General features: G+C 46.5%; 1 protein-coding gene across 4 annotated transcripts in view; it reads right to left on the bottom strand.

Annotated features, from left to right (window-relative positions):
* LOC134909004 (GRAM domain-containing protein 2B-like) overlaps nt 1-25,746 on the bottom strand; it is a 265,256-nt gene that overhangs the window by 140,837 nt on the left and 98,673 nt on the right. For all 4 annotated transcript variants that reach the window (XM_063915384.1, XM_063915356.1, XM_063915376.1 and 1 more), the window contains exons 2-3: nt 25,422-25,559; nt 10,990-11,071 (exon numbers count right to left, since the gene is read on the bottom strand). In XM_063915384.1, the coding sequence (XP_063771454.1) occupies nt 10,990-11,071; nt 25,422-25,559 (220 nt within the window). The remainder of the gene's footprint in view (nt 1-10,989; nt 11,072-25,421; nt 25,560-25,746) is intronic.

The following is a 25,746-nucleotide window of genomic DNA, read 5'->3' as shown; positions in this document are numbered from 1 at the left end:
GAAATTGTTGACGAGTTCTCAATTCCGCTCTATCCACATGGAAGATCAAATAGGGGCTCTTGTGAGACAAAGCCGCTAATTCAGAAACCCGCCTTGTGGATGCCAAGGCCAAAAGCATGACCACTTTCCAAGTGAGAAATTTTAACTTAACCTTTCGTAAGGGTTCAAACCAGTGTGACAAACTGCAACACCACGTTAAGGTCCCATGGTGCCACTGGGGGGCACAAATGGAGGTTGGATGTGCAGCACTCCTTTCACGAAAGTCTGAACCTCTGGAAGGGCGGGCAATTATTTTTGAAAGAGAATTGATAAATCTGCACTTTAATGGAGCCTAACTTTAGGCCCGCATCCACACCTGCCTGGAAAAATTGGAGAAAACGACCCAGCTGAAATTCTTCCGTAGGAGCCTTCTTGGATTCACACCAAGACACATATTTTCTCCAAATACGGTGATAATGCTTCGCCGTAACCTCCTTTCTAGCTTTAAGCAGAGTGGGGATGACTTCACCGGGAATACCCTTTCGAGCTAGGATTTGGAGTTCAACCGCCACGCCGTCAAACATAACCGCGGTAAGTCCTGGAACACGCACGACCCTTGCAGTAACAGATCCTCTCTTAGAGGAAGAGTCCAGGGATCTCCTATGAGTAATTCCTGAAGATCAGGATACCAGGCACTCCGTGGCCAATCTGGAACAATGCGTATCGCCTGAACCCTTGTTCTTCTTATGATCCTGATCACCTTTGGAATGAGTGGAAGTGGAGGGAACACATATACCGACTGAAACACCTACGGTGTCACCAGGGCGTCTACTGCACTGGCTTGAGGGTCCCTCGACCTGGAACAATATCTCTGAAGCTTCTTGTTGAGGCGAGACGCCATCATGTCTATTTGAGGAATTCCCCAATGACTTGTCACTTCTGCAAAGACCTCTTGATGAAGACCCCACTCTCCTGGATGGAGATCGTGTCTGCTGAGGAAGTCTGCTTCCCAGTTGTCCACGCCCGGAATGAAGACTGCTGGCAGAGCGCTTGCATGTTTTTCCGCTCAGTGGAGAACTTTTGTGGCCTCCGCTATCGCCGCTCTGCTATTTGTTCCACCCTGGCGGTTTATGTACGCCACTGCTGTTATGTTGTCCGACTGAATCATGACGGGCAGACCGTGAAGATGTTCCGCTTGTAGAAGGCCGTTGTAGATGGCTCTTAATTCCAGAACGTTTATGTGCAGACAAGCTTCCTGGCTTGACTATTTTCCCTGGAAATGTTCCCCCTGTGTGACTGCCCCCCAGCCTCGGAGGCTTGCATCCGTGGTCACCAGGACCCAATCCTGGATCCCGAACCTGCGTCCCTCTAGGAGGTGAGAACTTTGGAGCCACCACAGGAGAGATATTCTGGTCCTGGAAGATAGGCTTATTTTCCGGTGCATGTGCAGGTGGGACCCGGACCACTTGTCCAACAGGTCCCACTGAAACACCCTGGCATGGAACCTGCCAAACGAAATGGCTTCATAGGCTGCCACCATCTTCCCCAGCACCCGAATGCATTGATGAATCAACACTCTTGCCGGTTTCAGAATCTCCTTGACCATGTTCTGGATTTACAGAGTTTTTTTCCCCTGGGAGAAAAGCACTCTGCAGTTCCGTGTCCAGGATCATGCCCAAGAAAGATAGCCGTGTTGTCGGAACAAACTGTGACTTTGGCAAATTTAGGATCCAACCATGTTGTTGCAGGACTGTCAGGGAGAGCGCAACGTTGCTTAGTAAATGCTCCTTTGATCTCGCCTTTATCAGGAGATCGTCCAAGTACGGGATAATTGTGACCCCCTGCTTGCGCAGGAGAACCATGATTTCCTCCATTACTTTGGTGAAAATCCTCGGAGCCGTGGAAAGACCAAACGGCAACGTCTGAAATTGGTAATGACAATCCTGAACAGCAAACTTCAGGAAAGCTTGATGTGGAGGATATATTGGGACATGTAAGTAGGCCTCTTTGATGTCGACTGACGCCATAAAATCCCCCCCTTCCAGACTGGAGATCACTGCTCGAAGAGATTCCATCTTGAATTTAAAACTTTTCAGATATAAATTGAGGGATTTTAGGTTCAGGACCGGTCTGACCGAGCCATTCGGTTTTGGGACGACGAACAGGCTCGAACAAAACCCTTCTCCCAGCTGTGACGGGGGTACCGTGACAATGACTCGCTGTTTACACAGCTTTTGTATCGTCGCGCACACTACCTCCCTTTCTGGAAGAGAAACTGGCAAGGCTGATTTGAAAAATCGGTGGGGGGGCACGTCTTGAAACCCCAGTTTGTACCCTTGGGACACTATTTCTAACACCCAAGGATCCAGGCCCGAGTGAAACCAGACCTGACTGAAGAGTCGGAGACATGCCCCCACCGGTGCGGACTCCTGTAGAGGAGCCCCAGCATCATGCGGTGGACTTGGCATATGCCGGGGAGGGCTTCTGCTCCTGAGAACCTGCCACAGCAGGTGACCTTTTTCCCCTTCCTCTACCTTTAGAGGCCTCTTCCTTTTTTGTATTTATTGGGCCAAAAGGACTGCATCTGATAATGAGGCGTCTTTTTCTGTTGTGCAGGAACATAAGGTAGAAATGATGACTTACCCGCAGTAGTCGTAGATACCAGATCAGCAAGGCAGTCACCAAATAAGACACCACCTTTATACGGGATAGCCTCCATAGCTTTCTTAGAGTCGGCATCAGCATTCCATGGATGAATCCACAGTGCTCTCCTGGCCGAGACTGCCATGGCATTGGCCCTTGATCCCAACAGGCCAATATCCCTTGCTGCATCCTTTAGGTAGGCTGCAGCGTCCCTGATATAACCGAGAGTCAAAAGAATGCTATCCCTATCCAGGGTATCTATGTCAGATGCAAAGTTATCTGCCCACTTTCCAATAGCGCTACTGACCCATGCCGACGCAACGGCAGGTTTGAGCAGCGTACCCGTAGTGACATAAATGGATTTTAAAGTAGTTTCCTGCTTATGATCTGCAGGGTCCTTTAGGGCAGCCGTGTCAGGAGACGGAAGCACCACCTTTTTGGACAGTCGTGACAGAGCTTTGTCCACATTGGGGGTTGACTCCCACTTTTCCCTGTCCTCAGAGGGGAATGGATATGCCATCAGAACTCTTTTGGGAATCTGTAACCTTTTGTCAGGAGATTCCCAAGCTTTTTCAAAAAGAGTATTCAGCTCATGAGAGGGAGGAAGCATCACCTCAGGTTTTTTTACCCTTGTATCAGGAATAGTAGGGACTTCTGTGATATGCAATACGTCTAATTGCCACAATCATGTACTGAATACCCTTAACCAGTTTAGGATTCAAACTGGCATCACTATAGTAGACACTGGAGTCAGAGTCCGTGTCGGTATCAGTATCTGCTATCTGGGTAAATGAACGCTTTTGTGACCCCGAGGTGGTCTGGACCTGAGACAAGGCGTCCTCCATGGATTTTCTCCATGTTTGGGTCTGAGAATCAGATTTATCCAGCCTTTTAGTCAATAACACCACATTTGCATTCAACGTACTCAACATATCTACCCAATCAGCTGTCGGCGGTGCTGACAGGGTCACTCCCAGCGCCTTATCTGCCCCCACTGCAACTTCCTCCAGGGAGGAGCACTCAGCCTCAGACATGTCGAAACACACTTACAATCACACTGGGGCTATAGGGGACAGACCCACAGGAAAACCTGTTAGAGAAACACAGAGGGAGTTTACCAGCTCACCACCCAGCGCCTATCCCGGTACTGAGACTTTATACACACTGCCTCAGACCTGTTAGCGCTTTTATATCAAATTATAATAGCACAAAATTACTGTGCCACCCCCCCCCCCATTTGCACACTGTTACTTGTACAGAAGTGTGGAGGTCAGGGCCAGCGTCTCTGCAGCTCCTGTGAAGAGAAAATGGCGCTGGTTAGCTGTGAGGGCTAAGCCACGCCTCCTCACTGGCGCGCTTCAGTCCCGCTCATATTCAAAAATTTTATACTGGCGGGGGCTATATTTAGTGCCTAGGCACTTCTAATACATATTTTTGCCAGTGCTAACTTCAGTAATCATGCTGCCCAGGGCGCCCCCCCCGCCCCCTGCTAGTGCCTCCGTATGTATGTGTGGGAGCATGGCGCGCAGCGCGACCGATACGCGGTACCTCAATACTGAAGTCTTTTGCCATCACTGAAGTCTTCTTTTCTTCGTAATACTCACCTGGCTTCTTTTTCTGGCTCTGTGAGGGGGGTGACGGCGCGGCTACGGGAATGAGCAGTTAGGCGCACCAAGTGATCGGACCCTCTGCAGCTAATGGTGTCCAGTAGCCTAAGAAGCAGAGCCTTTAACTTACAGAAGTAGGTCTGCTTCTCTACCCTCAGTCCCACGATGCAGGGAGACTGTTGCCAGCAGTGCTCCCTGAACATAAAAAAAACCTAACAAAAGTATTTACAGTGAAACTCAGGAGAGCTCCCCTGTGTGTGTCCAGTCTCTCTGGGCACAGAATCTAACTGAGGTCTGGCGGAGGGGCATAGAGGGAGGAGCCAGTTGACACCCATTTAAAGTCTTAAAGTGCCCATGTCTCCTGCGGATCCCGTCTATACCCCATGGTCCTTTTGGAGTACCCAGCATCCTCTAGGACATATGAGAAATAACATGTGCAGAGAGTTAGATTTGGGTGGGGTGTGTTCAAACTGAAATCTAAATTGCAGTGTAAAAATAAAGCAGCCAGTATTTACCCTGCACAGAAACAAAATGACCCACCCAAATATAACTCTCTCTGCAAACGCTTAAGGAGTCTCCTTGGAGTTAGGCAGACCATCAGGGGAGACAAGCCGCTCTAGACTACGCCTCCTTTACAGCTTTCACTCTTCGACCGCAGTGTAGAGCTCCCCCTCCCCACTGTGTGGGGTTACACTGGGAGCACTGGGGAACCAGCCTGCACACGAGAACTCCATAGCAGGGAGCCACTGCAGAAGCCCTGTTAAGATGGCACCGCCATCGGGGACTGCAACACACCTGACACCCTCTAAAAAGGCTGAAGGTGAACATCAGACCAGGGTCCAGGTGGTCTCCCAAGGAGATAGGAGTGTTGTTGGGAAAGCGATCAGCTGGTCAGCCCCCGCCTCCACAGCTGCTTAACGGTAAGCCGGTCCTGGGTTCCCTGCAGTCTCCACACTCCTTCTGAACGCGGCAGAATGCAGATGTGGATCTACAGTGCATCTGGAAAAAAATCACAGCGCTTCACTTTGTCCACATTTTGTTATGTTACAGCCTTATTCCAAAATGGAATAAAAAATTTTCCCCTCAAAATTCTACACACAATACCCCATAAGGACAACATGAAAAAAGTTTGAGATTTTTGCAAATTGATTAAGAATAAAAAACTAAGAAATCACATGTACATAAGTACTCCCAGCCTTTGCCATGAAGCTCAAAATCGAGCTCAGGCGCATTCTGTTTCCACTGATCATCATTGAGATGTCCTACAGCTTAATTGGAATCCACCTGTGGTAAATTCAGTTGATTGGACATGATTTGGAAAGGCACACACCTGTCTATATAAAAGGTCCCACACTTCACAGTGCATGTCTGAGCACAAACCAAGCATGAACTCAAATGAAATTGTCTGTAGACCTCCGAGACAGGATTGTCTCGAGGCACAAATCTGGAGAAGAGTACAGAAAAAAATAATAATCTGCTGCTTTGAAGGTCCCAATGAGTACAGTGGCCTCCATCATCCGTAAATGGAACAAGTTCGGAACCACAAGGACTCTTCCTAGAGCTGGCCGGCCGTCTAAACTGAGCGATCAGAGAAAAAGGGCCCTAGTCAGGGAGGTGACCAAGAACCTGATGGTCACTCTGTCAGAGCTACAGCATTCCTCTGTGGAGAGAGGAGAACCTTCCAGAAGGACAACCATCTTTGCAGCAATCCACCAATCAGGCCTTTATGGTAGAGTGGCCAGACGGAAGCCACTACTTAGTAAAAAGCACATGGCAGCCCACCTGGAGTTTGCCAAAATGCACCTGAAGGACTCTCAGACCATGAGAAACCGAATTCTCTCGTCTGATGAGACAAAGACTGAACTCTTTGGAGTCAACGCCAGGCATCATGTTTGGAGGACAAAGATAAAAGACATACTGGCGCCGGCTGTTAGTCCAAAAAAAGGGGACAATAAAATAATTTGAACAACATATTCAACAATTTATTATACATATAAAGAGATAATAAGGATAAAAAGGTGTAGTGACTCTCTAACTGTACTGAATAAAGTATCACATGAATGACCACTTAAATCCCACTCAATTTGTAAACTCTGCACAGCTTCTGGCTAGGACTCAATCCTCAATGTAGCCATCAGTTAATTTTTAAGTGTTGATATTACCAGGTCCTTGCAGATGTAGTCCCCAAAGAATCTCTATTGCAAGTGGAGATCCAAACGGGAGTGGTCCGGGTCCCAATGAATAGACACTTATAAAATCCAATGGAGGCAGTGAGTCCAATTGTTGCCAGAAATGGGCACTGGTGGATGCAATGCTGGTGGTCAGTGCTTGTAGGTTCAGACTGGAATCATGGGGATGCAGGGGGGAGGAGCTTGGGTTTAAAGCTACAGTTTACATTAAGTGCCAAACTCCAGCCTGTCAGGCCGCGGCACTCACTGCTGTGGCGGCGGGTCCTGGGGTCCGTCCAGGCTCGGTCGGCTGTCTGCGGCGCTGGGCTGCGGGGGGAGTGCGGCGTGGTCGGCGGCAGGAGTGTGACTGCTTCCTGGAAGGCAGGAGGGAGGACCTAGTGGCCGAAGCTTCCCTGTGTGTCTACAGTATGGGGGCGGCCATGTTGAGAATGAGCATGATGGGTGAGTGACAGCCAATCCTGATTCCCTGCTGCCTATATGTAGGCTGGGATTTTTGCATTCTGTGCCAGTGCTTTGTTGTAGTTGCTCTGTACCTTAGCTCTGTGCTCCCGCAGCTTGTTCTGTGCATCTCCGGTTAATTGGTCCACGTCTTCAAATCATCCAGCACCCAGTTTTTACAGTTCTTCATCCAATTAACTGAAGAGTTGAGAAAACTGGAGGCTGGAGAACCACCACGGGAATCAGGAATCCGAAGGCATCGGTGGGAGAGCGGGTGACTGTGGCCACGTGAAGAGCCTCTATCCGATGTGACATGGTTTGCATGAATTGCACAATTTGCCACTGAGTGGATTCCTGAATCTCCAAGCGTGAGAGAGTGTGGGTCGTAGCATCGCCTCTGGAGGCCTGGTCGCCTGTCGGATCCATGTGGCCAGTAGTCCCCAGCTTCTTCCTCTGCAGTGGTTTCTCTGGTGACAGTCTCAACATCTCGACTGCAGCTACCTCCACCTAGCAAGTTCGATGGCTTTCCGAAACTTTGTAGGGGATTCCTTAACCAGTGTGAAATCCAGTTTGAGCTCCAGTCGGACAATTTCTCATCGGCCCGCACCAAGATCGCATATATAATTTCTCTCCTCACTGGTCAAGCGTTGGAGTAGGCGTCTCTGCTTTGGGAGAGAGGGGACCCAATTCTCTTCAATTGTACTGACTTTGTTTCTTCATTCAGGAAGATCTTTGACGAGCCAGGCCAAACCACCTCAGCGTCTCTTGAGATCCTTCGTCTTCGGCAGGGCTCGCGTCCTGTCAGTCAGTATGTGATCCAGTTCCGTACTTTATCTTCTGAATTGAAGTGGTATGAGGAGGCCTTATTTGCTGCCTTTTGGAACGGCCTTTTAGACAGGATTAAGGATGACTTGATGGTTCGGGATGTGCCCACGAAACTGGATGATCTGATTTCTATTTGCAACAAACTAGATTTGCGGTATAGGTAACATTGGAGAAATCCAAGCTCGAATGTCGAAGTCCTCGTTTGCGGTGAAGACCTAGGCAAGATCCCTCAAATCTCCATCCGTTTCAGCCACTGAAGAGCTGATGCAAATCGGTCGCTCTCGGCTTTCGGAGGAAGAATGTTCTCGTCGCCGCCAGGGGAACCTCTGTATGTATTGCGGTTCTTCAGATCACTTTGTGAAGTGCTGCAAACTCCGGCCGGAAAACTCCCGCTCCTAGCTTACTCCAGAGAGGTTAAGCTAGGAGTTACCTTGGAATCATGTACTGGAAAGGAGCCAACTTTGCCCATTTATTTGGAAGTTCCCTCTTCTGTCCTTTTAGTCTCAGCTCTATTAGACTCCGGAGCAGCGGGGAACTTCATTTCTTACACCTTCGTCCAGCAATTTAAGATTCGGACTGTGCCCTTGGAACAGGCAATCGCTGTTACGGCGGTGGACGGGAGTCAAATCCATGAAGGTATCATCACTTCTCAAACTACCTAACTTAGATTGAAAAAGGGCGTATTACATTCCGAATACATCGTTCCTAGTGATTCCCAAAGCCTCTCATGACGTAATTCTCGGACTACCTTGGTTACAAAAACATAATCCAAAACTTTGCAGGCGAACTATGATCCAATCCTGGGGAGAATCCTGCACTTGTTTGGCCTCAGTTAAACCACTTTGTTCGCTTCAGGTCTCTGAAATACCCACAGTTTACCAGTCTTATCGGGACGTCTTCAGTAAACAAGGGGCAGATTCTTTACCACCTCAACGTGAATGGGACTGCCCGATTGATTTGATGCCAGGCAGGACTCCTCCCAGCGGTCGAATTTACCCGTTGTAAATGCCTGAGACTCAGGCTACAGCGATTACATACAAGAGAATTTGGCCAAAATGTTTATTAGACAGTCGTCATCTCCTGCAGGGGCAGGATTCTTTTTTGTCAAGAAAAAAAAGATGGAGGCCTGCGACCATACATTGACTACCGGGGTCTCAATTAGATCACTATCAACAACCGGTTTCCACTTCTGTTGATTCCTGAACTGTTCGATCGAGTAAAGGGGGCCACAGTTTTTACTAAACATGATCTTAGAGGCGCTTATAATTTGATTAGAATCCGAGCAGGGGATGAATGGAAAACGTCTTTTAATACCCGGGATGGGCATTACGAGTACCTCGTGATGCCGTTTGGTCTCTGTAATGCTCCAGCTATTTTCCAGAGTTATGTGAATGAACTTTTTCGGGACCTTCTCTATAATTGATTGGTGGTGTAATGGGATGATATCCTAATATTCCCTAAAGATCTAGAATCTCATCGTCTCCAATTTAAGGAAGTTTTAGCTCGTCTGAGGAAGAATCGTTTATTCTGTAAATTGGAGAAATGTACCTTCGAGGTAACATCCATTTCATTTTTGGGTTTCATCATTTCCGGATCGGAGCTTCGAATGGATCCAGCCAAAGTTCAAAGCAATTCGTGACTGGTCAGCTTCCACGTCCCTCAAAGGCGTTCAATGCTTCCTTGGCTTTGCCAACTTTTATAGAAAGTTTATTAAGGGTTACTCCACCTTGGTTGCACCCATCACAGCCTTAATGCGTAAAGGAGCGGATCCCTCGAATTGGACCCCTGAAGCCACTAAAGCCTTCCTCGATTTGAAACAAGCCTTCACGTCTGCTCCCATTCTTCGTCAACCTGACCTTAATCGTCCATTTCTCATGGAAGTGGATGCTTCCACAGAGGCAGTTGGGGCTGTCTTATCCCAAGTTTACGAGGACAAATAGATCCATCCTTGCGGTTATTACTCTCGAAGATTCCTGCCTGCTGAACGAAACTATGCCATCGGGGAACAGGAATTCCTGGCCATTAAATTAGCATTCGACGAATGGAGATATCTTTTAGAAGGTGCTCAACATCCCATTACAGTATACACCGATCATAAAAATCTACTGTATCTTCAGACAGCTCAATGTCTCAATCCGCGACAAGCCAGATGGGCTCTTTTTTACCCGGTTTAACTTCAAGCTCGCTTATCGTCCTGGATCCTAGAATAAGAAAGCGGATGCCCTCTCCCGATCCTTCAATTCTTCTGAATCCAATGATCTAAAAGGTGAACAAGCTATTGTTAGTCCAACATTTTCTTAACGACTCAGATTTCTTCAGTTCCTGTGCCTCTGCCTGGAAAGACATTTGTTGCCCCAAATCTCTGGAAACGGTTATTGACCTGGGCTCATGCTTCATCTTTTATGGGTCACCCTGGGGCCCGCAAGACTCCTGAATTCATTCAGCGATCTTATTGGTGGCCATGCCTTAGAGCCGACGTTCAGGAATTTGTAGCCGCTTGTTCCAAATGCGCCCAACACAAACCTCAAGGGCCCACAGCCAGGGTTGCTACATCCGTTGTCCATACCCGGAAAGCCTTGGACTCGTATCTCGATGGATTTTATAACCGAGTTACCCCTGTCAAAGGGATAAAATACCATCTGGGTAGTGGTGGATAGATTTTCAAAAATGGCGCATGTCATTCCTTTAACCGGACTGCCCCAGTGCTTGCCAAATTATTAGTCTCTGAAATCTTCAAGCTGCATGGCCTTCCGCTGGAAATTGTTTCGGATCAGGGCACGCAATTTGTGGCCAAATTTTGGAAGGCACTTTGTTTTTCCCTAGGTATCAAAATAAATAATTCCTTAGCAATCCGCAATCGTATGGACAGACAGAACGTGCGACTCAGGACCTGGAGAAATTCTTCAGTCTCGTCCTTATATCAACCTACGAACATTCTTCACAATCATACCTCAGCCTCATATCATTCAGTGACTTGCTTCCCAGCAGTTTCCCAGTCCTGAACTAATTAGCACCAGCCCCCTGCAGTGTCATTCATATCTGTTGTCCTCAATACATATATGAAAAGGAATTACCTTCGTCCTCCTTGTTTCCAGCACTCAGGGGCATCTGCTCGTTCGGTTGGACTGAGTACAAATGATCCACAAACACCACCTGCCCTGACACAGCCCCAACGTGCAATCCCATGTCCCATTGTCGCTCAGCCATGCCGCGGGGAAAAAAGTTGTTTCTATGTATACATAATTAGAAGAAAACAATGTGAATTTTACTCTAATGCCATCGTCATATTCCAAGCACTCTATTCTTACATTGCTGGTGATAGATCGGCGTCTGTCTACTGTGGGATCATCTGATGGCCTTAAAGATGAAGAGGCATCATATGTTTTTGATCTGGAAGGGAAATTAAAATGCAGATGAGTTAATGTAAAATTAAGTTATTTTTTTCAAAGACAGACTTGAAAGTTTACACCCTTTATTATCAGCCTGAGCATGGACATCAATGCCCTAAGTACCAGCAAGTCAGTGCATTGTTTTATCGCGTATTGTGGTCGACACATATTACAAGGTTCATACATTCTGGTCACAAGTACTGTACTAGACAAACTCGATGGTATGCCTCATCCTGTGTGACCGACTCCACCACTGAACAACCCTAATGAGCAAAGTCATCTTAACAGCAACTACCAAGGGACCCGCGATTCTAGGGGCCTTCGAGCAGGGGCGAGCTGGCGCCTTCGGAGCTTCTTGGTAGGCAAACAGAGAATGCTACCCAGCTGCTCTAATTGTGTATAATCCTCCCAGCTGGCTGTCAGAGTGAATGGATGCAAGCATGCTTATTGGTGGATGATTGGACCTATCCACCAGAGTACTAAAGCCATTCACTATGCTATAGATAGAGCGGGGGCAGGGGGGGGGGGGGTAAGTTATGATTTTTTATTTCTTCCCATAAATGTGTCAAGAAGAGGCCAAGTATATTGCCTTGTCTAGGGCCTACAGAGAGTACTTTATGTTCTGCCAGAAAGCCTATATCCATGTGTTGCACACTTGACGGCTGCAGAAACAAACATTGAAATAAAACCTCACAAGAGATTTGCAAGAAATGTATGCATCCTCACAGGGTATCGATCACTAAATTCAAGTCGGCATGGGGCAATTAGCTAGCTTTCGTTTGGGCAACAATGGACCAGCTGATATACTGCCTTATATATAGTATGCAACAAATCCAGAGGCGTACAGCAGCCGTCAGTTTATTGATGGTTCTTCATCGAGATTTGTAGACCTCAGCTTTCAGATGGCCCTATTGGCTATGTAGAGGCCTTTCACAAAGCTGGTGAGGTTTGGTTTCCGCTCAGTAACACTCTGCTTGTTAACATAGTCACACAAATTAATGTGAGCTTCATCAACAAATAGCAGCGATAACACTGGCAAGGACCCCAGAGCAATTCTAAACTTCAGAAATCAACTACAAATGTGTATCACAAATGAAGGTCACCATCTGGATGATATCATGATCCAAACCAATTGAAAAAAAGATGTATTCCATGCACTTTTAAATTATGTACTAAAATTTTAAATAGCATTTACCATGCCTTTTTTGTTAACCTTTAGTTTTTTGCCTCATCCTGTATACATTTTCAAAGCTCAACCATATGGAGTGGCACAGGTCAGGATTTCATAGCAGAATAGCACCAGTGAAATACTCCATAGGCAAATGCAGGGGAGGGGCGGGGGGTATAATTTCCAGTTGCGCTGAAACCCCTCTTCCCCACAGCCTGGCATACTGTATTTTAATGTACTGTATTATATAAAATGCACTTTGTTTGGGGAGGACTATAGCTTGCCACTGCTATTTATGCATCCTTCATGGGCTGGCGACAATCACTCTTAAGTCAAAAATTTGGAAACCCACTCCAGAAAATAGGATTTACATTAACTACCGGTAAATCCTTTTCTCGTAGTCCGTAGAGGATACTGGGGTTCCATTTAGTACTATGGTGTATAGACAGGTCCACTAGGAGCCATGAGCACTTTAAGAATTTGATTGTGTGGGCTAGCTCCTCCCTCTATGCCCCTCCTACCAGACTCAGTCTAGAAACTGTGCCCGAGGAGACGGACATACTTTGAGAGAACTATAGATAAGAAAAGTGGTCAGATTTCGAACCAGCACACACAAACAAGAGGAAAGCCATGCTAACCAAACTTGAAACAGGAACAGCAACAGCTGAACCAAACAACAACACTTAACCAAGTAACAGTGTAGGAAGAACGAAGCACCGGGCGGGCGCAAAGTATCCTCTACGGACTAAGAGAAAAGGATTTACCGGTAGGTAATTAAAATCCTATTTTCTCTTACGTACTAGAGGATACTGGGGTTCCATTTAGTACCATGGGGAAGTACCAAAGCTCCCAAACCAGATGGGAGAGTGCCGAGGTACCTGCAGAGCTGATTGACCAAACTGAAGGTCCTCAGGAGGCCAAAGAATCGAACTTGTAAAACTAAGCAAATGTGTTCGAACCTGACCAGGTAGCTGCTCGGCAGAGTTGTAAAGCAGAGACACCCCGGGCAGCCGCCCCAAGAAGAACCCACCGACCTAGTTGAGTGGGCCTGAACTGATTTCGGAACCGGCAAGCCTGCCGTGGAATAAGCATGCTGGATAGTGAGCCTGATCCAGCGAGCAATGGACTGCTTTGAAGCAGGACACCCAATCTTATTGGGATCATAGAGAACGAACAGTGAGTCCGATTTCTATTGACGAGCTGTCCTCTTTACATACACCTTCAAAGCCCTCACATCATCCAAGGACTTTGAAGTAGCAGACCTTACGAAGGAATTGCTGACGAGTTCTGAGTTCAGCTCTGTCCTCATGGAAAATTAAGAAGGGGCTCTTGTGAGACAACGCCCCTAGCTCTGACACACGTCTCTCGGAAGCAAAGGCCAACAGTGTGACTGTCTTCCATGTAAGATATTTAACATCTACCTCCTGTAACGGTTCAAACCAGTCCCATTGAAGGAACTGCAGCACCAAATTGAGATCCCAAGGTGCCGTGGGAGGCACAAAGGGAGGTTGGATGTGCAGAACACCTTTCAAGAACGTCTGGACCTCAGGAAGAGAAGCCAATTGTTTCTGAAAGAAAATGGACAAGGCCGAAATCTGGACTTTTACTGAGCCCAGACATAGGCCCACATCCACACCCGACTGCAGAAAAAGCAGGCGACGTCCCAGATGAAATTCCACATCAGAATATTTTCTGCTCTCACACCAAGAGACGTATTTCTTCCAAATACGGTGGTAATGTTTAGATCATAGTCGGGATGACTTTGTCAGGGATGCCTCTACTGACAAGAATCAGCCGTTCAACTTCCATGCCGCAAACGTAGCAGTGGTAAGTCTTGATAGACGAACGGCCCCTGTTGCAGAAGTTTCTCGCGCAGAGGTAGAGGCCACGGAACTTCGAGGAGCATCTCCAGGAGGTCCGCGTGCCAGGCCCTTCTAGGCCAGTCCAGAACAAGGAGAATTGCTTGAACCTATTCCCTTTTTATTCTTTTCAGAATTCTTGGGATCAGAGGAAGTGGAGGAAACACATACACCATCTGATATAACCATGGAGTAGTCAGAGCGTCCACTGCCACTGCCTGTGGGTCTCTCGACCTGGAACAATACCGCTTGAGCTTCTTGTTGAGAAGAGAAGCCATCATGTCGATCTGTGGATATCCCCATCGACTTGTCAAGCACCTGAACACCTCCGGGTGAAGGCCCCACTCCCCGGGGTGTCTACTCTTGGAATGAAGACCGCCGACAATACCGCAGCTTGCTTTTCTGCCAGGAGGAGAATTCTTGACACCTCTGACATTGCTGCTCTGCTTTTCGTTCCGCCCTGTCGGTTTATGTACGTTACTGCCGTCACATTGGGGGTCATTCCGTGTTGATCGCTCGCAAGCTGCTTTTAGCAGCTGTGCAAACGCATAGATGCCGCCCATGGGGGAGTGTATTTTCGCTTTGCAAGTGTGCGAACGCCTTTGCAGCCAAGCGCAGCAAAAACATTTTGTGCAGTTTCAGAGTAGCTCTGGACTTACTCATCCCTTGCGATCACTTCAGTCATTTTGGTGCCGGAATTGACGTCAGCCCTGCAAACGCCTGGACACTCCTGCGTTTTCCCAAACACTCCCAGAAAACGGTCAGTTGACACCCATAAACACCCTCGGTCAATCACCTTGCAATCGGCTGTGCGAATGGAATCTTCGCTAAATCCATCGCCCAGCAACAATCCTCTTTGTACCCGTACGTCGAGCCTGTGCATTGCGGTGCATACGCAGTTTTGCCGGTTTTTTACCTGATCGCTGCACTGCGAAAAATCGAGCGATCAACTCTGAATGACCCCCATTGTTCGACTGGACTTGAATGGCCCGATCTTGAAGAACATATGAGTCCTGCAGAAGGGCATTGTATATAGCCCTGAGTTCCAGAATGTTGATTGGAAAGACAACTTCCTGACTTGACCCCATGAAACTGCACCCCCTGGGTGACTGCTCCCCAACCTGAGGCTTGCGTCCGTGGTTAGCAGAATCGAATTTTGAATCCCAAACCGTCGGCCCTCGATCAGGTGAGAAGTCTGTAGCCACCACAGAAGGGAGATCCTGGCCCCTGGCAACAGTCGGATCCACTGGTGCATGTGAAGATGTGATCCGGACCATTTGTCCAGCAGATCGAGCTGGAAGGCTTGTGCATGAAACCTTCCATACTGAAAATCTTTGTAAGAGGCCACCATTTTTCCCAAAAGGCGAATGCATAGATGCACCGATATTCGGGTTGGCTTCAGGGCATACCGGACCATCGACCTGATTACCAATGCCTTTTCCAACGGAAGAAAAACTTTCTGCGACTATGTGTCCAGAATCATTCCCTGAGTTTGCTCTAAGTGAGATTTTGGAAGATTCAGAATCCAGCCATTATCCAGAAGTAGTTGGGTTGTGAGGCCAATGCTGTTCAACAACTTCTCCCTGGATGGAGCCTTTATCAGAAGATCATCCAGGTACGGAATTATGTTCACTCCCTGCTTGCGAAGTAGAAACATGATCTCTGCCATCACCTTGGTGAACACCCTCGGAGCCGTGGAGAGACCAAAAGGTAGGGCCTGAAACTGGTAGAGACAGTCCTGCAGTGCAAACCGTAGATAAGCCTGGTGAGGCGGCCAGATCGGAATGTAAAGGTATGCATCCTTGATATCCAGAGACACTAGGAATTCCCCCTCCTCCAGACCTGTGATCACCGCCCTCAGAGACTCCATCTTGAATTTGAACACTCGTAAGTACGGATCCAATGATTTTAGATTCAGAATCGGACTTACCGAACCATCCGGTTTAGGTACTACAAACAAGTTGGAATAATACCCCTTGTTTTGGAGATGAGGTGGAACTGGAACAATGACCTGCGTTTGTACCAGTTTTTGACTGGCATCCTGTAAGGTTAAACTTGCCTCCTGTGATACTGGCAAGCCTGATTTGTAAAATCTGTGAGGTGGGAGTTCCTGAAACTCCAGTCTGTAACCCTGGGAAATAAGATCTATGACCCAGGGATCCTGGCATGATGTTGTCTGGATGTGATCGAAATTTTTTAGTCGGGCTCCCACCTTCCAGTCTTCCAGGCATCGCGGTCCACCGTCATGCTGAAGGATTTGTGGAAGCAGAGCTGGAGCTCTGTTCCTGAGCACCAGCAGTTGCTAATTTGCGTGGTTTACCTCTAGCGCCTCTGTTGGCTTGAGAAGATCCTCTGGCTTTTCACTTAAAGTTGGCAGTCCGAAAGGACTGTAGAGTAGGTCCTGGGGGAGCTGCAGAAGGAAGATATGGAGACTTACCCGCAGTAGCTTTGGAGATTCATTTGTCTAGTTCGTCTCCAAATAAGGCCTCTCCTGTGAAGGGTAGGCCTTCCATGCCTTTCCTGGAGTCCGCAGTCCACTGGCGTAACCATAAGCCCCTGCGTGCTGACACTGCCATAGCCGTATTGTGTGCATTAAGCTAACCCACTTCTTTTATGGCTTACACCATAAAGTTCGCAGAGTCCTGTATATGTTGAAGGAGTAAAACAATCTCCCCCTTAGATAAGGAATCCAACCCCTCAATTAGGTTACCTGACCATCTAGCAAAGGCATTAGTAATCCACGCACATGCTATAGTCTTGTACTAGGATTTGAGTGTAGTCTCAATCTTGCGATCAGCCGTGTCTTTCAGGGAGGCTGCACCAGGGACAGGCAATACAATTTTCCGTGACAGCCTGGATACTGATGCATCCACTATCGGTGGATTTTCCCATTTTTTCCTATCCTCCGGAGGAAGAGAGGAGATTAACCTTTTAGGGATCTGAAATTTCCTATCAGGATTAACCCACGGTTCTTCAAACATGGTATTCAATACCTTTGACACAGGAAAAGTGACTGAGGATTTATTTTTTACATTAAAATAAGATTCCTTACACTCCTCTGCCACTATATCAAGAGCTTGCAGAACGTCTCTGATAGTTTCTATAAGAGCCTCTATTCCCTGTGACAGAGCAGAGCAGAGCAGCGCAGCGCCCCCCCCCCCCCCCCGACTGAATCCACCACCCCCTCCTCCATGTCTGGCCCCTCAACGTCAGAGTCAGACTGCAGGATATGGGCCAGAGTTCGTTTTTGTGGACAAAATGGCTAGGAACGGAGATTTTGTTCATAATCTCATCCACAAACGGTCTTAAGTATTGAGTCTCTTTCTCATTGCGGTACAATATATTAGAGATATTGGAAATCATTCCTTTGAGGGAATACAGCCACGCTGGGTCAGCCCCGCTAGCCTGAGAAGGTGCACTACACTGAGTCACTGAGTACATAGTAGTGAGCTCCCTGGGGAAGAGAAACACTCTGCCGTACATGAAACACAGTCTTTGCCTGACATATTGTAAATGTGACAGCACACAAAGGAAAGGTTAAAAGCACAATTAACCAACAAAGAGCCCTTCCAGGGAGAGACAGAGGTATTTGGAGCCAGCACATTGCGCCCTTATTGCTAATGCCAAGCTTATCTGGGTCGCAGACTAAGTTCCCAGATTGGGGACTTACTACACTAATAATCGCTCCCCCCCTGCAATGACCCTCTGGTACCACTGAGGTAATCTGGAGTCACACCTGAGGAGCTGCGCGTCCCTGTCAGTCAGCGTCTGTGTCCACTGCAGAGGTAAAATGGCGCTGGTGAGCTTTTGGATCTGCTCTTCCTGCTTTTTTTATACCGGCTCAGGTATAAATGGAGACAGAACCGTTTTAAGGCTATTTTTGCCAGAGTGGGTACTGTGTACTGAGACACAGTTGTGTACAGAGTCTGGAGACACAATCCACCCCAGTTAGAAGCCATGCGTCTCTGCACCCTCATGCCGCCATAATGGCCGGCGACCCACTAACCGGGACACCGGCTTAGTAATCACCACTCTTCTTTCTTCTGGCGCAGCTAGGGGTGGCAACGTGCTGCGGGAATGTATCCTCGACGTGGTGGGGCTTGCATATAAATCCCTCAGGAGCTAGTGTCCTGTCAGCGGAGAACGGGACCATTAACCCTTCAAGACGTTGGCCCATTCCAGCCCCCCTAAGTCCCACGAAGCAGGTAAGCTGGTGCCATCCAGTCCTGTCTGAAAATAACAAACAGAAAAATAAAATGCAGAAAACTCTACAGGAGCTTCCATAAGCGTGACCAATTCCTCCGGGCACATTTTCTAAATTGAGTCTGGTAGGAGCGGCATAGAGGGAGGAGCCAGTCCACACTATCAAATTCTTAAAGTGCCCATGGCTCCCAGTATCCTCTAGGACGTAAGAGAAATACTGCGATTGCTGCTATACTCCATGTGTTCTCTCCTGTTTCCTACTGAATCTAGGTCATCGTCATGGTGCGATATATTGGCCCTCTGATCCGACCCTACCTCCCAATACTGACCAATCCTAGTGTACACCCCAGTACATCTCATGTCCGGTAAACTCCATAATATGTTTAAGACTAAAATGTCAAAATATATTCGGGAGCCTGTTATCTAGTGAGGGAGACGGACGTGCCCTGGATGAGCTCCTCACGGCATCAGCTATATAATAGCTACTCTACAGCTCCTAGCCCTGCCTGGCCCTCTTACCTCGCCCTGCTTGTTGCCCTCCCTGGTCTGCTGCTGGTGGAAGCGGTCCCCGAAGCCGGAAGACGCAGTCTGCGTCTCCATACCTTGCGGCCTCCTCTCCCTGCAGACACCGGGACCTCCCGTTGATCGGCGGTCCGCCGCGGACTTCCAGGGTGGCGGAACGGAATCACCCATTTCGCCCATGCCCGCAGCTTCAACACCTGCTCTCTCTGCTACCTGCAGAGAGAGTGACCGCTGACAGCTTGAGATCTCCCCGCAATTTCTTATGTCTATGTACAGCCCTGTTGGAGTGATCTCAGGGCTGACATTCGGCGGCCATCTTGGGTGCTGGGCTCCAGTACTCTGACTCCCTGCTGCTGGCAGACAGCTGTGGCTACTGGCAGGTCCGTGGCTGCACCTGTGTTCTCCTGTTACCTGGACTACACCCGTCGATCTAAAATATTTATGTAGCTGGTCCATATCCACTGACATATAGCAGTACATCACAGGGGACTCTGATGTGCCTTGCATGTTTATGTCTTGGACCAAGTCTGGGACAGTGGTGAGTGCTTGGACCCACATGCTGTTTCTGGACTACCATTTACACTGCTTTTCTACCACACTATCTGTTTCCACATCCCTGGAATGTCACCTTTTACAGTAACTTTATTTCATTTTATTCAGGCAGTTTGCCAATGTGTACATTGTGTGACAATACTGTTCTCATTCCTACATGTAATTCAATTTGATTTGGTATATTTTTGCTGGCAACTTTTTCATCTACAGCTCTTCTCCTGCTTGTTTTATTTACTAACATTTCTTTTACTGGTTTGTTACGCACCTCCCAAGTGACCGTGTGCTTACACTACTATGGACAAATTCATGTCCAAAACTCCACGGAACCTCAGGGGTGCCCAATCGGGTAAAGCGCAAAAACCGTGACAATTGTACTGACAGTGCCCCTTCTTCTCCGGCACATAACCAGGGCTCCCTTCGTTGCTTCCTGCCATTATGGAATCTGCCAAATCTTTCTCTGCTGTGAAATCACAAATCTTCTCTCATCACGGCTGGATCAAAAGCTGGTGCCCCTGAAGGATTCTCTGGACTCGGCCTTTACTCAGTTGACTGCTCATGATCATCGTATCTCTGAGGCAGAGCAAAGAATCTCTGATTTGGAGGATGACTTGGCTATGGCTAAATCGTCTCTTGCGGATCATGATAAGTATATGGTGTCCCTTCAGGACAAACCGGAAGATCTGGAAAACAGGAATAGAAGAAACAATGTCCGTCTTATTGGATTGCCGACCTTATGAAACTGGTTTCCCAATGGCTGCCCAGAGGACTTGGTTGTCTCTCGGATACTGGCTTTATTCTGGAACATGTCCACCGCATTGGTCCCGATCGCCAGTCGACCAGAGATAGACCTAGACCAGTCATCATGACAATCCTTAATTATGCTGACAAGGTTCGTTTACTAACTGCCTACAGGAAACATCTCAATCTCCGGTACCAAGACTCAGATTCTGTTATTCCAAGACTTTTCTTATCTGGTAGCCGGAAAACGCCGAGAGTTTTCACCGATTTGTAAGCGCCTGTTTGAACTGGGTCATCATTTTGCATTATTATACACTGCTAAATTGAGGGTCTCTCACGATGGAAAACCCTACTTCTTTGATTCTGCTCAAGCGGCCAGGAACTTTGTGGTCTCCTTGACTACAGCTCAAATTGTCTGGCGTGGATGATGCTGATTGACTTCTTATATCCTTTTCAAGTTGGTTAATTATCCTTCTCGTTTAGCACGTTTAGGTTACTAATTGATCCGATTTGCAGGTTATGTTCATTGTGCCTACTTTACCTTATGTATACACTGATTATTGCAAACAATGTTTGGTGCTTGACGCCGGTTATTGTATGTCAGTATTTTCTTCTGTGTTTTGTTCTATCCCTTTTTCTTCTCTTCTGCTATTACTTTTTTTTCTTTTTCCGCGACTACCTTTTCTCTCCTCTCATTGTATTATTATTGGATATGGTGCTCCATGGACTTGCATCTATGGTTTCTCTCTTTGTACACTTTGTCGCATCCTTTCTGGATACTGTTGCAACTCTGGGGAACACCTGCGTGGGTTCTTATAAAGTAAAAAATGTTTGGCTATTTGATTGATGATTCTATTACTATTCACACACATGCTCCACAGATTATTGCAGGAAATTGTTTGACCTTCCACTGCCTTCATTGTTTGCTGCTCCATCACAGCCCACTCGCTGGGACGGGCTGGGATCGGTTCTTTGGGCATTTTGTTACTGGGATTTGGCCTAGGGTGGGTATAGGGTAAATGCTGTCTGCCCCCACCTCTACCACGACAATACAGTCGCGATTTAATCTGATATCTTGGAATGTTGAAGGGCTTAATAACCCTATAAAGAGGAAAAAGATCCTTACCTACTTAAAACGTTTGAAGCCTAACATAGTTTTATTGCAACTCACTGGAGGACTACGGACCCGAATGTATTACATGATTCCTGGATAGTGGAGTATAGGGCGGCCTCTTTTACAACTAAGCACAGAGGCGTTTTTACACTCCTCAATAGCTCCCTCCCCTCTACTATCCTTGACAACATAGTTGATCAGGAAGGCCGATATCTCTTTCTGAAAATAAAGATTCATAGCACTGTTTACACTATTGCTAATATTTATGCCCCTACTGGCCCCCCTTCCCCCGGAGGGGGAAATTATTCTGGGTGGAGACTTTAACTGAGTCCAATCGGTGGGTCTGGACAGATCTGCCTTACCTGATTCATCTAGTGTTGCCACTCCTACATCACTGTCACTGTTAACCTCTTCCTTAAGGCTCTCTGACCCTTGAAGACTTTGTTAATCTGATTCTTGTGAATATACGTTTTATTCCCATCCCCACCAATCCTCCTCTAAATTAGATTTCTGGCCGATTTCCTTACTACACCATGTTGAACCTATTTTCTTTCTGATCATGCCCCGATTTGGGATTACTTTCACCCTTGATTCCCCGATCTTCTAACTGGCGATTTCCTGCCTATTTAGGACACTTCAGATTTCCACACATTTCTCATTCAAACCTTTCTTAATTAGGTAGATGACAACATTGCACATGTCAATGACATAAATCTGTTTTGGTTGGCTTCAAAACCGGTTGTTCGTGGACATATCATGGAATGTTTTTCTAGAAAACGCAAATTGTTGAATACTCAATTGCATGACCTTAGTCGAGCACAGACGACAGCTTATGACGCCATGGTTTTGCATGATTCCCCTGTATTGACAGCGGAGGAAAGGACATCCTTAACGGAACCGGTTACAGAACAGTTATTGTTGTCTTTGATTAAATCACTCCATAACGGGAAATCACCTGGCCCAGATGAGTTTGGGGCAGAGTATTATTGGTTGTTGACTTCCCACCTGACGCCTCATCTGTTGGCATTATTTAACTCGCTGTTATAAGGGAACTCTCCACCTCCGAGATTTACGGATGCTAGAATAGTTGCGTTTCCGAAGCCTGGTAAGGACCCTACATATGTTCAGTCTTATCGGCCTATGGGGGTCATTCAAACCCGTTCATACGCATCGGTTCTTCGCTGCGGTGCGAACGGGTCAGAATGACCCCCATAGGCCGCCCGCAATGCACAGCACAGAAAGTGATCGCAGCGGCGATCAAATGAAGACTGACAGACGGGAGGCGTTCCGGGGCATCAACTAACTGTTTTCAAGGCATGGTGAGGCGAACGCAGGCGGATCCAGGCGTTCGGGGGCGGATGTCTGACGTCAATCCCGGGACCTTCGTCGCTGGATCCGTCGCACAGGGTAAGTCTAGTTTTGTTTTGCAGGAAACTTTTTTAGCATAGCAGGGCTGCACAAGCGATCGCAGCCCTGCTATGCTAAAATACACTCTCCCATAGGCGGCGTCAAGTTGATCGCACGAGCAGCAAAAAGTTGCTACGTGCAATCAATTCGGAATGAGGGCCTATATCCCTCCTAAATCAGGATTTGAAGTTATTTACTAAATTGTTGGCTTCCCGTCTCTAATTGGTATTGCAACGTAGCTTGCATCCTGCCCAAACCGGATTAGTAAAATCCAGAACTTTGGTGCATAATGTTTTTACGCTGATAGCGGCAATACATAGTACTTATACCTCCGATGGCTCTAAAGCGCTTGTGGTTAGCTGCGACGCTGATAAAGCATTTGACAGTGTTTCATGGTCTCACTTGCTTCGGGCTCATCACACACAATTTGGAGTAGATTTTATTAAGGTCTTCCGTCTGCTTTATGCTAATCCTCGGGCAAGCCTTACGATAAATGGACTGAAAACACCTGCATTTTCACTATTCCGGTGCACACGTTAGGGCTGTCCTCTTTCTCCCCTACTTTTCAATTCGGCCAATGATCTGTTGATTCGTACTTTTGTACATGAAGTATCCAGGGAAGGGATAGGTGTAGTTCATATTCCGTGAAAGTGTCTGCCATTGCCGATGACTTATTGCTCTACTTTAATGACCGCATTCTAGTGTTTCCTTCTTTATTGACTATATTGCAGAACTTTAATTTGATATCAGGCTTCCTAGTTAATTTTGACAAAACAGGTATTGGCTCTGGGTTCCCGGGCTAAACAGGATTGGGGATCTACGTTCCCCTTTAAGTTGGCCGCCGATTTTATAACTTACTTGGGCTTGCGTTTTTCGTCTAAACTTCCTGACCTACATTCATTGAATTTTTCTAATTTAATAAAGAAAATGGAAGATGATTTTACTAGATTTGTATTTGGGTGGATGCCATTTATACAAAATTATTTTCTTCCCCCGCTTGCTGTACCAGATTCAAATGCTTCCATTTTTATTGACTAAACGTGATATACATGTGATTAATAAAGCCCTTACAAACATTATTTGGGAGAATAAACGCCCACGTATAGCCCTGTTCAAATTAAAACCGCCAACTTCATTAGGGGGCGTAAATTTGCCCTGTCCAGAGGATTATTCTTTAGCAGCCAATTATAGGTACGCTATTGACTGGGTGGGGGATCCAACAATTATGTTAATACGGCACTGGAACATTCCATGTTGCCGCATGGTACTTTATCTTCTATCTTGCACTTCCCTGATCCATCTACATCGGCTTCCTTGCGTTCGAATCCACTATTATATTACCCATGCAGAGCATGGACTCTGCTATGGAAACGTATGGGACTTTCAGCAGCGAACTCCTTATTCCAACCTCTTCTATATAATCCTGCTTTCCAAGGTGGGGAAGCTGATGCAATTATTAGGAGCTGGTATCTTCAAAGCTTATAAGACTATATTGTCTCAATGGGTATACAAAGACCCGGTGCCTATCTCTCTTATGCTTCCTAGATTGTCGTACCTTTACCAAATGGACTGGGTAGAGTGCTCTCTAGATGCAGAATCTCACTCCTTTACCTTTTTTGCAATTTGGCTGCCTTACATTGCTACCCTACCGTTACCCACTAGGGACCATATATGCAAAGAAGTTAGGCTCACTACGTGGTATAACACAGAAGTCCTCACGCAGGGCTCGCCACCATTTTAGCCAGTCCTTTATTGTTCCTTGTTTTATTTCTCATTGGGCGTATAGCATTTGTTCAGGCTCATTCCTCTCTATGTTGAACTGTTCTTTGTACTATTATTGTATATTGTGGACTGTATTGGAACAGAAGTATTTTGCGATTTCCTGCATTTTTCATCATTCATATGTTGTCATACATGTGTGATAATTCTAAATAAACAGAAGGATATAAATACATTAGAGAGTGTACAAAGAAGGGCAACTAAAATGGTGCATGGCCTACATCACAAAACTTACCCGGAAAGGCTAAAAGATCTTAACATGTATAGTTTAGAGGAGAGAAGGGAAAGGGGGGACATGATAGAAACTTTCAAATATATCAAGGGTCTTAAAGTTCAGTAGGGAAACATTCTTCAAAGGAAAATAAGTATTAGAACTCGAGGGCATACATTGAGACTGGAGGGGGGGGGGAGGTTCAGGGGAAATTGAAGGAAAAATTCACAGAAAGGGTAGTGGATAAGTGGAATAGCCTCCCATCAGAGGTGGTAGAGGCTAAGACTGTAGGGCAATTTAAACATGCTTGGGACAGGCATATGAATATCCTTACAAAGAATTAAGGTTAAAAAAGGGTTGAGATTGCCTAAAGGATAAAATAAAAAAAGGGGCAGACTAGATGGGCCAAGTGGTTCTTATCTGCCGTCAAATTCTATGTTTCTATGTAACATATTTGAAAAACAAACAAACATACATACATATTATGGATTATCTGATATTATTGTTGTGCATTAACTCCCTTGAATTTCTGAATGAGCTGAGAACACCAAAGGCTCAAAATGAACTCTTCATATGACAATACACTTAGGGAGCCTCTTGCTGGACACTCTGAACTGGAGCTTGTAGTGCCACATACTATTTCACCATTATCATAAATGAATATAGTTCTCAGATATACAATATGTGTTAGAATAAGAAACAGAAAGTGATTCAAGCATTAAAAAAAAAAAAAAAAATAATGCACTGACAGATGTGTATTTTCTACTCCTTTTGTGCTATAGAACCACTCGCTCTCACCTGACCAAGCTTCCAGCTCTCCCCGTTTTCTCTCTGCCATCACCTTGTAGAGGTTCATCAAGACTGAACGACTTCACCTCTACAAAACGCTTTTTGCTCTTCTTTTGTCTGGACGACAAAGCCGAATCTGGAGATATGCTAGAGAGATGGAAATATAGTGTACACTTATAAACCAATTATATTCAGATTACATTATTAGATTCTAAATACATTTTAATGTTTAGAGGTTAAGCCAAACTAGGAAATAACATTAGGAATCTATTACTGAGAGAACAGTAAAACTATATATAGACTATACAGTTACTGGCCAGATAAACTGAAGTTT

Source organism: Pseudophryne corroboree, chromosome 1, assembly GCF_028390025.1.
Source record: "Pseudophryne corroboree isolate aPseCor3 chromosome 1, aPseCor3.hap2, whole genome shotgun sequence".
Lineage (NCBI taxonomy): Eukaryota > Metazoa > Chordata > Amphibia > Anura > Myobatrachidae > Pseudophryne > Pseudophryne corroboree.
This window is presented reverse-complemented; position numbering and strand designations above follow the sequence as displayed.